The sequence below is a fragment of the Cricetulus griseus genome, chromosome 5 (genome assembly GCF_003668045.3).
Source record: "Cricetulus griseus strain 17A/GY chromosome 5, alternate assembly CriGri-PICRH-1.0, whole genome shotgun sequence".
NCBI classification, from domain to species: domain Eukaryota; kingdom Metazoa; phylum Chordata; class Mammalia; order Rodentia; family Cricetidae; genus Cricetulus; species Cricetulus griseus.
The window spans coordinates 150,163,502-150,179,119 of NC_048598.1; the positions used below are offsets into that span (position 1 = coordinate 150,163,502).

Below are 15,618 nucleotides of genomic sequence, written 5' to 3' on the forward strand. Positions count from 1 at the left end.
AAATGCTGTTAAAGGCATCTGAGAACTCACACATTCACAAATATACAAAAAGCTGGGACACTGTACACAGAAGGAAGTGAGGAAGATAAATGGTAACAGGTAAAGAATGGTAGCCAAAATGCCTATGTCCTAGAGACAAGAAGGAGGAAAGTGGTATCCCCAAAAGCATAGTTAGCCAGCTCTGCAGCCGGGCTACAGCTGAGAAGAGAGCCTAACATACTGTATTTGTGAGACCAATAAATGAATAGGTTCTCATACTGCCCATTTTCCATAGTGTGAATCCCATTTCCTTGTAGAACAATGCTGTCAATTATATAAGGAAAGTAGTTGGAAGCATAAACAGCAAAGCAGACCTGAATCTGAACCCTGACCTGCCATCTCCTATCATTGCATAAGCCTGACTGGTCTGCTCCCTCCATTATAACCTAAAGGTACCTCCTCCTTTTATAACTGTTGTGAGAATTAAAAGAATACTGTATATGAGGTATTTAATTGAAAGCATGGTACTTATAAATCCACTTTATATGTTACAAGATATTTTGAATTCCAGATATATAATAGGTTAAGCATCATCTAACTTTTAAGCAGAAACTTTTTTTAGGGGAACTCCTCGGGCTGCTGAGGGTGACGGCACAGAGGTGTGTGTCACTGGAACCTTCAAAATGCATAATATTTACTTGCCAATATAGCTCAATAGGGCTGAAGAAAATAAACGACTTCTAATGGGTAGTGCTGCAACAAGTTTATCACATTACTGTTCCTTCTAATTGCTTCAGAAACAGAAGATTCTCTTTGGAAATAACTTTAAGTCTTGAGTGTTAATTCTATTTTAGAACTCATGATCTTTGGTACTAAAATATCATCTTTGTGACAAATCTACAGTCATGGAAAAGAGCCACAAAAAAGACTCTCCATCACTACCATATTAATAGAGGATATGAAGACTAAGTGGCTAGGTGGGGTGATGGCTGAAAATAGGTATAGTACTCGCCACAAGAGAAGGAGGACCTGAGTATAACCACAGCACTGGGAAGAACAAGGGAAGAGACAGGCAGATCCCAAGAGCTCAAGGGCCAGTCAGCCATTGAAAAAAGGTGGAGAGCAATAAAGGCATGCAATGTTAGCCTCTGCCATCTACACACATGCACCTGAACATAGGAACATACACACATATAAACACACACACACACACACACACACACACACACACACACACACACACAAGACACTAAATAATGTATTTTTTAAAAACTAAAACAATGTTAAACCTTATGAAGCATTTTCAAAGATCATTAGTTTTTGGTGACTTTATGAATGGTGCAAATGATGTAATTAAATGAAAATAAAACGGTCACAATAACAAATATTCTCATTGCAAATATACAGCTATATATACACTGACAGACTGGAAAAGAGCAGAAATAATTTAGTATATAATTACTAGATGTTTTTAAAATAACAGCAATCAATTACTAAGCATGTCTATGAAAAGACAATGGGCTAAGTAGTTTAATTTGCATATCAACCTATGAAAGAGATTATCTCCACTTCCCAATTAAGTGAACAAAACACCTGTAGACAACCTAACTACTTTTTGCTCAACTGAGTATACAATCTGGTAATGTATTTAGTTTGGCTGCCACCCATTATCAAATCCTAATACTGGGGAACCACAAGTCAGATGCATCACAAATACTAAACTTGAAAAGTGATCATTTACAATGCATTTGACAGTTGGCACAACTTCTTAATCAGGAGGGAAATGAATCCCTTACAATACCTGCTGTTGTAGACTTTCCAACTCCACCCTTTCCAGAGGCCACAACAATAACTTCTCTAACACCTTCTATGGGTTTCTGTTTAGGAAGTCCTCGGGACATGATTTGTGTTCTTCTTTGTTTCAAGGACTCACCCTCAGCGCCTAATAACTTTAAAAAAATAAAAATAAAAAAATAAATAAATCAGCCTCATTACTGGATTACTATTCTGTAGAAGTGAAAACGACCCAGAGTTTTAGTTTAACAGGGCTTTCTTTTTTAATTCTGTTTATCGCCACTAATTTAGCCCGTAGGAGCTATTTATCGGCTGTTAATCTTAACTGCAAAGATAAATTGCTGGAACTGAAATTTGTCTGCCAGGGTGAGGATGTTAAAAACGCAAAGTGGCCTGTTCACTGAGCTAAGCCCTCCGCCTATTTTCCTTCTCTTTAATCTATTCACTAAACAACCCCAAGCCAAGAGAGACATGTGCACGCCATGCATCCATATTCTGGGGAGTTTGGGGACCACAAGCCCAAGACACCTTCTGGGGGACCTTCTGGGGACCCACTAGCGGGAGCTCGCACACCATGCCCTCCAGCACTCGGCACACACCTGACGCCCACAACCCAAGGCTCGGCGCCCCAGGGGCGGGACAGCGGCCCCGCCGCTACCCCAGAGTGACACCCCTCCAGAGAGCAAAAGACGCCGCCAGGTCCCCATGGCGCGCGGTTCCTCCCGGGCCAGCGAGGAAGCGCCTTGCGCCAGGCGCGGAGTGATGACGTCACATGGCAACCCGTGGCTTCCCCTGCCTGGAGATGAGCCTGATTGGTGTTTCTTTAGCTCAAGAACACCATTTGTTTTAATTCTGATTGTCACCAACTACAAACATTTGAGCGGCGTTTGGGCAGATATTCCCGAAGCCTTTTCAAGCATGTAACACTTCATTTTATTCTTTCAGAGTAGACAAGGAGACTTCGGAAATTTTTGTTTTGAAGTTTGGAGAGAGGCTTTATGCTCTGGATGACCCCAGGGCCTGGTTCCCGCTAGCAAAACACACTTCCCAGGAGATACATCGCCAATCCTCCCCTTTTTATTGATTTAAAAATTGAGATTTAGAAAGCTTAATAAGATTTACGCCATCTTAACAGAAATTGGAAATGCTGGAATTTGAAGTATGCATTTTCCTTACTGTGTAGTACTGCATGTGTCATTTAAATTCAGCCACTGTTAAAGATTTTTACATCTCATAATATTGAATATGGTCACGTCAACATTGCCACTGTTATGATTTTTACATCACACACACACACACACACACACACACACACACACACACACACTCAGTGTGAATATAGTAATACTCTGCACTGAGCTAGTCATCGCTTGTATGGTTGTGGTGGTGGTGGTTCACAAGAGAAGTGAGAATGTTTTAGTAGATTCGAAAAGTTTAGCTAAATCAGAAAATAGGGCCAATAAAGAAGCCTATTTGTGAAGGAACTTAAGGTCTAGGCTATTAGTAAAGCTTTTGTGTAGCATGTATGAGGCCCTGGTTCAATCATCTGTAAAGGGGAATCCAGTGAAAACAGCTGGAGGGAGGGAGAAAGTGGTGAGTGACCCGCCTTCCCACAGAACTTTACCCCTCCCTGGATTGTGTCCCATAGAACCCTTCCCCATGCCAACACCATCCCAACTGGTCCCTGTCCCTGCTGCTGCTGGGTCCTGCTCCTAACCCCAGCAGACTTCTTCCACTGAAGTCAGACCACACCAGCCACAACTGGTGAGTGACCCTCCAGTCCTGTGGCCCACCCCCTCTGATCCCAGCAATAGCACCACTGCTGTGCCCTTCCCCCAACTCTGGTAGAATCCCACTGATCTGATGCAGCCCTGACCAGTCAACTAACTGGTGAGTGACACCTCGCTGCCAGCTGAACTGCCACCACCCCTTGGATTCTAATCCCCCAAGACCCACATGGAAACCCAACCCCCCACCTCATCATCCTTCCCCCAGCCAGCCCTTCCCCAGAACTCTGGCAGGCTCCATAGGCCCAGGCACAGTCCATACCAGTCAGAACAGCTCCAACAGCTCTACAGAAGGCCAGACTGGTCCTAGGTACCCCAGAAGAAGACTTTGGCTTAACTGAAGGCCAGGACATATCAAGAAACCCAAGAAGACTTTGGCTTTACCAGAGGCCAGACCAGATCAAGGGACCCAAGGCCCAAAAAAACCCAGCAGATACACCCTGCTGTATCTGAAGACTCACTAGTCACCAGACCCCTTGGCCACTTAGGCCAGAAGACCAGAGAGACAACAGAAACCAAGGAACAAAACATACACCCAACAAAGACAAACACAGGAATCAATACCTAGACCTATAATCATCCAGAATTTAGATGCCTAAATGCCAATGAAAGAACACAATAACAAAAGGGGCAGTATGTCATCACCAGAGCCCAGCCTGAATAGAGAGTTTGGAGATATCTCATAGTACCTACTTAACAGCACAAGCACACTTGAAAGCCCTAGAACAAAATGAAGCAAACACACCCAAGAGGAGTAAACAGCAGAAAATAACCAAACTGAGGGCTAAAATCAACAAAACAGAAGCAAAGGGAACAATACAAAGAATCAGTGAAACCAAGAGTTGATTCTTTGAGGAAATCAACAAGATAGACAAACCCTTATCCAAACTAACTAAAAGGCAGAGAGAGAATATCTGGATTAACAAAATCAGAAACTAAAACAGGGAGGTAGCAACAGACAGTGAAGAAATCCAGATAATCATTAGATCATACTTTAAAAACTTGCACTCACAAAATTGGAAAATCTAAAAGAAATGGACAACTTATTGATAGATACCACATACTAAAAGTAAACCAAGATCAGATGAACAATTTAAATAGACCTATAACCCCTAAGGAAATAGAAGCAGTCATTAAAAGTCACCCAACCAAAAAAAAAAAAAAAAAAAAAAAAAAAAAAAAAAGCCCAGGGCCAGATAGTTTTCATGCAGAATTCTACCAGACTTTCAAAGAAGACCTAATACCAACACTCTTCAAATTGTCTCACAAAAATAGAAACAGAAGGAACATTGCCAAATTCTATGAGGCCACATTTACTCTGATACCCAAACCACACAAAGAGTTAACAAAGAAAGAGAATTACAGACCAATTTCACTCATGAACATTGATGCAAATATGCTCAATAAAACACTGGCAAACCAAATCCAAGAACACATCAAAAAAAATCTTCCATCCTGATCAAATAGGTTTCATCCCAGAGATACAGGGATGATTAACACACAAAACTCTGTCAGTGTAATCACCATATAAACAAATTAAAAGAAAAAACACATGATAATCTCATTAGATGCTGAAAAATCCTGTAACAAAATCCAACACCCCTTCATTATAAAGAAAAAAGTATTGGAAAGATCATGGATACAAGGGACATATCTAAATATAATAAAAAGCAATACGCAACAAGCTGACAGCAATATCAAATTAAATGGAGAGAAACTCAAAGAAATTCCACTAAAATACAAGGCTGTTCATTCTCTCCATATCTATTCAATATAGTACTCAGAGTTCTAGCAATAAAACAGCAAGAAGATATCAAGAGGACACAAATTAGAAAAGAAGTCAAAGTATTACTGTTTGCAGATGACATGATAGTATATATAAGCAACACCAAAAATTCTACCAGAAAACTTACACACAAATGACAAACAGACTAAGAAAAAAAGCAGGAAAACAACACCCTTCAGAATAGCCACAAACAATATAAAATATCCTGAGGTAACTCCAACCAACCAAGTGAAAGATCTCCATGACAAGAACTTCAAGTCTTTGAAAAAAGAAATTGGAGAACATATCAGAAGATAAATAGATCTGCCATTCTCATGGATCAGTAGGATTAACATAGTAAAAGTGCCCATCTTACCAAAAGCAATCTACAGATTCAATGAAATCCCCATCAAAATTCCGACACAATTATTTACAGACCTTGAAAGAACAATACTCAACTTCATATGGGGAAAAAAACAAGATACCTAAAACAATCCTGTACAATAAAAGAACTTCCAGAGGTATCACCATCCCTGAATCTCAAGCGCTATAGGAACAAAAACAGCATGGTATTGGCATAAAAATAGATAGGTGGATAAATGGAATCAAGTCAAAGACACAGACATAAATCCACACACATATGGACACCTTGTCTTTGACAAAGAAGAAGCCAAAGTTATACAATGGAAAAGAAGAAAGCATTTTCAACAAATGGAGATACTCCAACTGGGTGTCTGCATGTAGAAGAATGAAAATAGATCCACATCTATCACCCTCCACAAAAGTTCAAGGGGATCAACGACCTCAACATATATCCAGTTACACTGAACATAATGGAAGAGAAAGTGGGAAATAGTCTTAAATGAATTGGCACAGGAGACAACCTCCTGAATAGAATACCAGTAGCACAGACACTAATATTGACAATAAATGAGACCACATGAACCTAAAAATCTTCTGAAAGGCAAAGGATACTATCAAGAGGACAAAAACTCCAGCCTACAGAAGGGGATAGGATTTTCATCAACCCCTCATCCAACAGAGGGCTGATCTCCAAAACATATAAAGAACTCAAGAAACTAGACATGAAAAACAATCAAACAAACAATATAATTTAGAAATGGGCTATAGACCTAAACAGAGAATTCTCAACAGAAGAATCTCAAATGGCTGAGATACACTTAAAGAATTATTCAACATCCTTAGCCATCAGAGAAATGCAAATCAAAATGACTCCAAGATTCTCTTATACCTGTCAGAACGGCTGAGCTCAAAAAACACAAATGATAGCTTATGCTGGAGAGGATGTGGACTAAGGGAAACTCCTCCATTGTTGGTGGAGTGCAAACTTGTACAGTCACTTTGGAAATCAATATCATCATTTCCAAGAAAATTGGTAATTGATATACCTCAAGACCCAGCTATACCACTTTTGGGCATATACCCAAAGGATGCTCAGTCATACCACAAGGACACTTGCTCAGCTATGTTCATAGAAGCTTTATTTGTAACTTGGAACAATCTAGATGGCCATCAACTGAAGGATGGATAAAGAAAATGTGGTACATTCACACAATGGAGTATTGGCATCAGAAAATTTGAAGACAAATGTAAGGAACTAGGAAAAAAATCATCCTGAGTGAGGTAGTCCAGGCCCAGAAAGACAAACATGGTATGTACTCACTCATACGTGGATATTAGCTGTAAAGTAAAGGATAACCATACTACAATCCACAGACCCAGGGAAGGTAATAAGGAGAGTACTGGGAAGAAGAAATAGAAGAGAGCTCCTAGGTGGACTGGGGTAGGTGGGGATGGGAACTTGAGGGTTTGGGTTGGGGTATGGGTGTAGGCAGAGAGTACTGAAAAAGATGACTGAGAAGGGTGAGGATTTCAAGGTCAGGTAGAAGCCTGATGCAATGGAAATTGCCACAAATCTACAGGGATGACCCCAGATAAGATTCCTAGCAATAGTGACCAGATTGGTGACTAGTCCAGTTGTCATCAGAGAGCCTTCATCCGGTAACTTATAAAAACAGATGCAGAGACCCACAGCCAAACATTAGCCTGAGATCAGGGAATCCTGATGAAGAGAAGAAGAAAAGATTACAGGAGCCAGAGGGGTCAAGGACTTCACAAGAAAATCGACAGAAACAACTAACCTGGCTCATAGGAACTCACAGAGACTGAACCAACACCAGAGAGCCTGCAAGTGACTGACCTGGGCCTTCAGCTTATATGTGACATTTATGTAGCTTGGTCTACTTGTGGGACTCCTGACGATGGGAGCAGGTGCTGTCCTTAATTTTGGCTGACTCTTGGAAACCTATTCTTCATACTGGATTGCCTTGCCCAGCCTTAATGCATGGGGATGTGCTTAGTATTATTGCAACTTGCTATGCAATGCTTTGTTGATACCTTTGGGAGTCATGCCCCTTTCTAACAAAAACAGAGAAGGAGTGGGTTGGGCGGGGGCATACAGAGGCCAGGTATGGGCAGGGAATGGGAAGAAAGAAGGGCAGGGAAACTATGGTCATGATGTGAAATTAATTAATTAATTAATTACATTAATAAAAAAGAAGCTGTAAACTAGCACTATAAATCATTCACTAAATAATAAATGCTTGCTTATTATAAGCAACTATTATGTGACCAATACTTACACTAGTCTTAGAGTATTCTACATTGCACCAAATATAACATCCCCACTAAAAGATATAGTCCAAAACAAACAAGAACAATTACAATATGGAGGAAAGTGCTGAGCACTCAAGAGTCACCTAGTTATTTAAGTTGTCCTGGATGAGGACACAACTATGCTGAATTCTGGGTGGCAGCAAAAAGTAAGAGTGAGCTGGATGAATAGCTCGGAGGTTGTTGTACAAAGATAGCAAATGAACTGTTAGGAACTGCCAATGTACACCCCATAAATATTTATAGCTATTATGTCAATTTAAAAAAAGGACATAAAACAAGCCAAAATCAAGAATTACAAATAATCTTAGCAATTTTTTCAAGGATAGAGTGACTGGAAGGGATATAAATGGACAGAGACAAATAGGTGTTAAGTGCGACTGAAACATGATCAGACTTGTATTTCAGAAATACTATTATGAGGATGGAACCAGAGTCGTTTTTCTCATATATGGAACCAAATACACACATGACATAAACATGGAAGGGGAATACTGAGGAAGATGTGTAGGACTAGCAAGGAAGGGAAGGGTACATATGAGAGGGTTCTGGTAAGTGAATCTGGTCAAAGTACATGATATACTTGAACGAAATGGCACTAATGTATTACTGTTCCACCTAGCAACCTTTTAGAAGATGGATAGAGATGTTCATTATTTCCTCTACAACAGCCACTGCTCCTCACATGCACACATGTGCTCCCTTCTCAAAACATACTTTTCCTTACAGCCTGAGAAAGCTAAGTCATTGGCCCAATTCCCTTAATACCTTGCTTGAAGATTGATGGGGGAAAAGAATGTGGACCAATCAGGGTTTTATTCCAGAGAACTGGAAAACTCAAAGTAAAAAGTGTCACTAAGTTTCAATTTCATTTGATCTAATAGTGCAGTAAGAGCCAATGGCAATCTTGGGAAGAAAGCACATCATACATGTGGGCAGAGGAGATCATGAGAGCCAGAGGGAGGGAGAACCAGCGTATAGACTCCTAGCTGCTTACCAGCTCTAGACTGGGAAGTGCAGCTTCCCTTTCTGACCTCACATCCTTGAGATATATTCTCATCCATCAAGTTCAATGTCGCTGGGTCTTAGTCTACTTTGGGTAGATGATTGTCTGTTTGTAAATTTGATGAGATACTTTTTTTTTTTTACATCGGGATTTTCCTCTGTGTAGTTCTTCTACTTCATACAGACCTTCCTCAATCTGAAGAAACTATGTGGCATTGTTTTCTGACTCAGCAAAATGTAAGAGAAAAAGATAATTCCCCTGCCTTTGAATGTGAGCAGCACTGGGAAAACAACAGATTTGGAACAATATTATTATTTATTATTTGGAACAATATTATTTCTAAACAATAACACAAGACTATAATTTCTAGCCTTCATTGGGTTAGAATTGGTTGTAAGAAGCCAGAAAAGTCCACAGTCGTGTTAAGCAAATAGGGCTATCCTAATTCTACCTGAAAAAATCAGAGGAACACTCTACAGATTGGAGGAAATGGATCCACAATGGCATCATACACCAAACTAATTCTTCTAGTGACATCACTTTGGTATCTTCCCTTACATTCCCTCACAGCCTTTAAGTGTCTACAGTGCCTGCAGGAATCAAGACTGTGCTGCAATAGGAAGAGAAGGGCATGGCAGAGGTAAAGTGGTGTGCTCAGTGAAACTCTCTACCTTTTATTTAGGAAAAGAAATCACTTGTGTATGTATGCACAAGCACTCCCCCCTCCCCAACTGGATAGAACAAGATCACAAGCCAGGCAGTGGTGACACACACCTTTAATCCCAGCACTAAAGAGGCAGAGCAGGTGGATCTTTGAGTTTGAGGCCAACCTGGTCTCCAGAGTGAATTCCAGGACAGCCAGGACTGTTTCACAGAGAAACCCAGTCTGGAAAATAAAATCACATGACTACTCTTAGATGCAAAAGAAGCTGAGAAATCATCATATTTTGGTATGTCTGATTTATACAGCAGAGCAAAGGAGAAGGTGACCAAGATGGGTAGTGAGTGAACAAAGTGACTATTTGTTCTAGAAAGTCCCTCAGAATGTGGAGAACAAAAGAGCTAGAAGAAAAGTAGATGTTTCTATAGACTCCATCATCCTACTGCTGGCTTTCCTAGGAGAAGTAAAGGTACAACTGTCTATTCACTTTGTATACAGAAGATACCCATGGACCACAGGATCCCACCTAAGTCCAGCTTGGTGAGCCAAAGAGTTTATAAGAGTCCCTTCAAGAGCACAGTTGACTCACAGCAAGCTACACTGGGAAGCTCCCCGGCTGACTTGCTGACAGCTGTGCCACCCAGAAGTCTCTCTCCAGTCAATTGTTTGCCTCTTATGTAGTTATCAATAGAGATCTCAGAAGGGGGGATGGCTCTATGAGACTCTCCCAAGGCTCATGAGCCTCAAAAGTCCCACATCATTCCTCTTTTCTCTAAGAGGGAATGTTGACAAACAAGATAGCGTGCAGGCCCTGGGCAGAGAAGAGCAATTGCTCTCCTTCAAGGCAGGGATGGCCATGTCTGCACTACAGGAAACAGCTGCTCTCCCAAACTACATTCAACTACACTGCCTGGAAAGCCATTGCCTGACTGCACAGTCTCCTGTGCAAATCCTAAATACAAATCCAGCTGATGTGAGTCAAGGAACATTCTATGGAGGGTTCTGGGAAAGCATCTGCGTTTCTGGTAGGGTGAAATATAGTTGGTGCTGCTATGTTACTATTGTTTTCCTTTGACCACGGATATTCACCTGGAGGTGTGGCAGTCAGCTGGAAGAACAGAATGGTAACAAACACAGTAGTGAAAGCTAATACCTTAGGATAATGAAGTGAATGGAGGGCAGGGAAACAAATTCTTCTTTTGTATTTTCTCAGCAAATATTAATTATATATAATGGGTTTCACTATGAATTTGCATAAATATAACATATTTTGATCCTCTTTGGTCCCCACACACTCACTCACTTCTTTAATCCCCTCAACTGGTTTGCCATCTACTTTCATGCCCTTTTTAAAGCAATGACCCAATGAGTTTCATTAGGAATATTTGCAGAGGCATGGGCACTTGACAAGAAGCTATAGCACTGAAGAAAATCTCTCTCTTCCCCCTAAACCATTGTTAACTGTGTATGAACCCTCAGGGGAAAGTGGGGCCTGCTGACCTGGGTCCCTGGCCATGACAGGAAGCTGAGGGAAACAGTGTTGTGTAGGCTTTGTGGGTAATTACAGCTACCATGACTGCAAAAGTGCAACAGCCCTGTCAGGCAAACAAATCCCTGGGTGGGACTATTAGGCTACTCTGCCAGTGGACTGAAGGCAAGTTGATCCTGAAGGGACCACAAAGTCTGCTTGTCTATGGCGGGAATGATTAGGTAGGTGGCATTTCTGTAGTATGAACTGAAGAATGAATTCACCACACTATGTTAACATCTGGATATTGCAGAGACTCCTTAAACTCAAAAAGGACTCAGGTGGAACCTGTGTCGCATAAGGTTTAATTTCCACTGTTTTGACAGAAATCTGATAAATAAATAAATAAATAAATAAATAAATAAATACTGACCACAGAAGAGTAGTGTTCAGAATGACTTCTAGCTTGTACCTATGGTAATACCTTACATTGTTTTCTAGGAAGAAAATAGCTGTGACTTCCAGGATGACACTTTCCCCTGCCCTTTTGAAGGAATCCTTGTTAAGTGACCAAGGACTCACTGAAAGTTACACAGATGAAGAATTCACCTCATTCCCTGTCTGCAAGCTTAGGCATGCCTTGATGGCAGCTAAGACCATGCTCTTCATTCCCTTGCTTAGCTGCCTAGGAAAGAATAAAATGTCACACACTGGAGAGGGGTAAGCAAGAGGATAAGGAACTCCAAGTCATCCTTAACTACATAGTGAGTTTAAGGCTGGCCCGGGCTATCTGGGACTGTGCCTCAGACACAAAAGAATATAATGCCAAAGACAGTTTCCTATCTCTGTTGAATATGCTGAATAAATCTCAGAAAATACTGCCACTTCCATCTGTTAACAGTGTCTTCCCATAACAGGGTATCTAATCCTGCCCATATGCTCACCTAAACCAGTTTTAGGCATCCAGGGGATATGTCTAACTGGCATCTTTACTAACTGACTCCACTTTGCCTAAGTAGGATTTGTTTCCAAACATCTTTGTTCATGACTCTAAGCATAAAACTAGCTAAGCTACATCTAATATAAATTTATACACTAAAATCTAGAACAATTCCGCCTAAAGAAACAGCTTTCCAATGAGCCCATCCCTCTGTGGAAAATCTGACCCACGATGTTTGTAGATTTCCCCATAGGAAAAACTTTGCTAGCTTTTCACATGAGCTATCCTTATCCAACAAGTTCTTAATTCTATTCATTGCAAATTTTAAAGATTTGTAGTTAGGCTGGCTAGATCTCTGAAAATATGCGTTCAAATTACTAAGTCTGCCTCAGGAATGTGACAAGATGGATTTTTAATGCAAACACCTGAAGCTGATAAATCACAGCTGATTTGGCATTTGAATCTATGCTTTCTAGGACTAAACTAAATTCTTGGACAAAGGTCAAAGCCTTGCTCTAGAGAAGAATATCCCCTATCTATAGCATTTAAAGCTTCAAAGTACAGACTTCCTTAAAACAGAAGCCATACAATCAGAATTTGGAAGAACTGTTTGTCACTCAAGGCAAACACTGCTATGCACAGAACCGCAGTGTGCCTATGCTTTTACTCTTTCATTTTCTTTAGTACTGAGCATGTATTTTTTTTTTAGCCAAACCCTTCCTATTCTCCCATTCTTACAGATTAGAGTTTCTATCGACTTTGTCTAAAAGCTTACTTCATTGTGCATTCAGAAGAGAACTTTCACAGTCTCATTCTAGAGGACAGACCAAGGACAATGACAAAGCAGAGCCCATCAAGATGCCAAATCTTCATGTCAGCAAATGCGAAGCTCTGTTTTCTGTATTCTTGTCTATTTCACACTGCTGACAGAATGTGTTGCCCTTCCCAGTCATGAAGCTTGGATGATATCTTAATCTATTTGGTGTTCTGGTCCCCAATCTGCATTTATTAACCCTTTCTACTTGAGATTTGTTGACCATTCACAAAGATATTATAGCTCAGATGTATAAATACAGTAGATCCAAATGCTATTTAATGCATTTATATCAGTGAATAATTCCGATACATCACAATAACCTCTCAAAATGCATTATGTATTCTAATTTAGAGTACTAGAAAAGAAATACCAATCATAGGGATTGTATTATTCTAGAATAGACTGGTGAAGGATAAAACTTACAGCTAGGAATGTAGCCCAGGGGAATGACCTGCCCTGTGAATGAGACTCTTAAATTCAATCCCCTCCATACATACTCACAAAAAAAAATGTATGAAGTTTACCTTTGTTTACTGTCTTCCACTTAGACTCCACTGCTACTGAAAGTGCTTGAATTTGCAGGCAAAATTTGGGTGCATTTCCCCTAGTAACATACACAACTTAATTAAATTAATTTTGAAAATAGGATTTTTGATCACCATGATACAAGTAATGAACTTACTCCCACGCCTATCACAGTATTAATTCACTAGTATAATATTAACATCTACCCACTAACCATAATTCAACAATTCAAACATTGCTGAAGCCAGGACCAATCCCTCTCATTTAACCACTTTTCCAGTTTTGGCTAGTCTTCAAAACAATGAAAACAGTTTTACAAAGAAAAATGTTAAGTTGGGCCTTCATTGTTCTGTGTATTTTGATAGCTAATGTTTTGTCCTTGTTAAGAGCACGCACATGCACACACACACACACACACACACACACACACACACACACACACACACAAATAGCTCCTTAGATACCTTACAGAGTTTTTGCCAATTAATGAAAGTTGAAGACTTTATTATACAATTACATATTTAATCTTCTTTGCAAATGTCTAACCACATACAGAATTTGCTCTTTAACCAAGGCAATTTTTGCAGAGGAATGTGCTGGCAATGTATTCACAGATATGCCATTTCTAATAGACTTCAGCTACCAATATAACGAGTGCCATAACATTTACTAATGAAGCTCACACACAGGTATACTCATTTAAAGGATTATATTTTTCTTAAATGACTTTCTAGGCGTGGCTCTGAGGTTCTGCCAAGGTCTGGCGTAATACTTTCTCTTTTCACAGCTAATAGAACTGGAGGAAAAATACAAAGGTATGGGACCTGGTAGCTTGTACTTATTTGTGATCTGCATGGCTAACTCGGAAAGTGCACTAGTAAAAGGGAATTTATGTGGCGTCTTAGAGTTGCAGGAGAGGAGACATAGGTTCTCATGGGTCTGAGTCAGTGTTCCAAAGAAGGTGGGGAGAGTAGGAACTTCCATGGACTACTGAAGGTTGAGAAGAATAGAGCTGAGGAGGAAAAGGAGCTATAGGACAAAGATCAATGAGAGAAAGGAAAGAATGTTTAAAGAGAACAGAAATTTTCAAGATTCCTGACATGTATCTTTATTCTCGGGGCATAGTTTAACTGTTACTCACTCGAGTCTTCCAAATATCAGAACACTGCATGGATCTTTTTCTTAATTGCCTTCATTGTGAAATTTCATTCAATGTTGCTTTCATAATTACTTTCACACTATTGATGCATCGACATTAATTCCTGCTGGATTACAGACATCATTGAGTGTGGCTTGTTGCCAGGTAGCTACGTTTTAGATAAGCTATCACACATGTCAAATTAATTGGAAGTTTTCCAGCAGACTCTAAAATGGCCTCAGTAATGCCTGCCTTTGGCATCCTTACCTTTGTGTAACAGGCCTCCAATAAGAGTAAGCAGGAACAGGAGACCGCTTCCTGAACATTACGCCAGTAGCACAGACATGGAGGTCTGCAATTAATAAATGGGACCTCCTGAAACTGAAAAGCTTCTGCAAAGCAAAGGAAACAGTCAGTAAGACAAAACGACCACCCACAGAATGGGAAAAGATCTTCACTGATCCCACATCTGACAGAGGACTGATTTCCAAAATATATAAGGAGCTCAAGAAGCTAGCCAGCAAAACACCAAACAATGAAATTAAAAAGTGGGGTACAGAACTAAATAGAGAATTCTCAACAGAGGAATCTGAAATGCCTGAAAGACACTTAAGAAAGTGCTCAAAACCCTTGGCCATCAGAGAAATGCAACTCAAAACAACTCTGAAATACCACCTCACACCTGTCAGAATGGCTAAAATCAAAAATACCAATGACAATCTATACTGGAGAGGATGTGGAGAAAAAGGAACACTCCTCCATTACTGGTGGGAGTGCGAACTTGTAAGACCACTCTGGAAATCAGTATGGCGATTGCTCAGAAAAATGGGAATCAGTCTACCTCAAGATCCAGCCATTCCTCTCTTGGGTATATACCCAAATAGTGCATGTTCATACAACAAGGACATATGTTCAACCATGTTCATAGCAGCATTGTTTATAATAGCCAGAACCTGGAAGCAACATAGATACCCCTCAACTGAAGAATGGATTGAGAAAATGTGGTACGTTTATACAATGGAGTACTACTCAGCAGAAAAAAGC

The 15,618-nt window shown here is 40.2% G+C and overlaps 1 protein-coding gene across 1 annotated transcript in view; it reads right to left on the reverse strand.

Annotated features, from left to right (window-relative positions):
- LOC100760955 (iron-sulfur protein NUBPL) overlaps positions 1-2,520 on the reverse strand; it is a 189,904-nt gene extending 187,384 nt beyond the window's left edge. Inside the window, exons 1-2 of the mRNA XM_027416314.1 lie at positions 2,373-2,520; positions 1,781-1,928 (exon numbers count right to left, since the gene is read on the reverse strand). Of these exons, the coding sequence (XP_027272115.1) occupies positions 1,781-1,928; positions 2,373-2,480 (256 nt within the window). The 5' untranslated portion in view covers positions 2,481-2,520. The remainder of the gene's footprint in view (positions 1-1,780; positions 1,929-2,372) is intronic.
- Between the last annotated feature and the right edge of the window lie 13,098 nt (positions 2,521-15,618).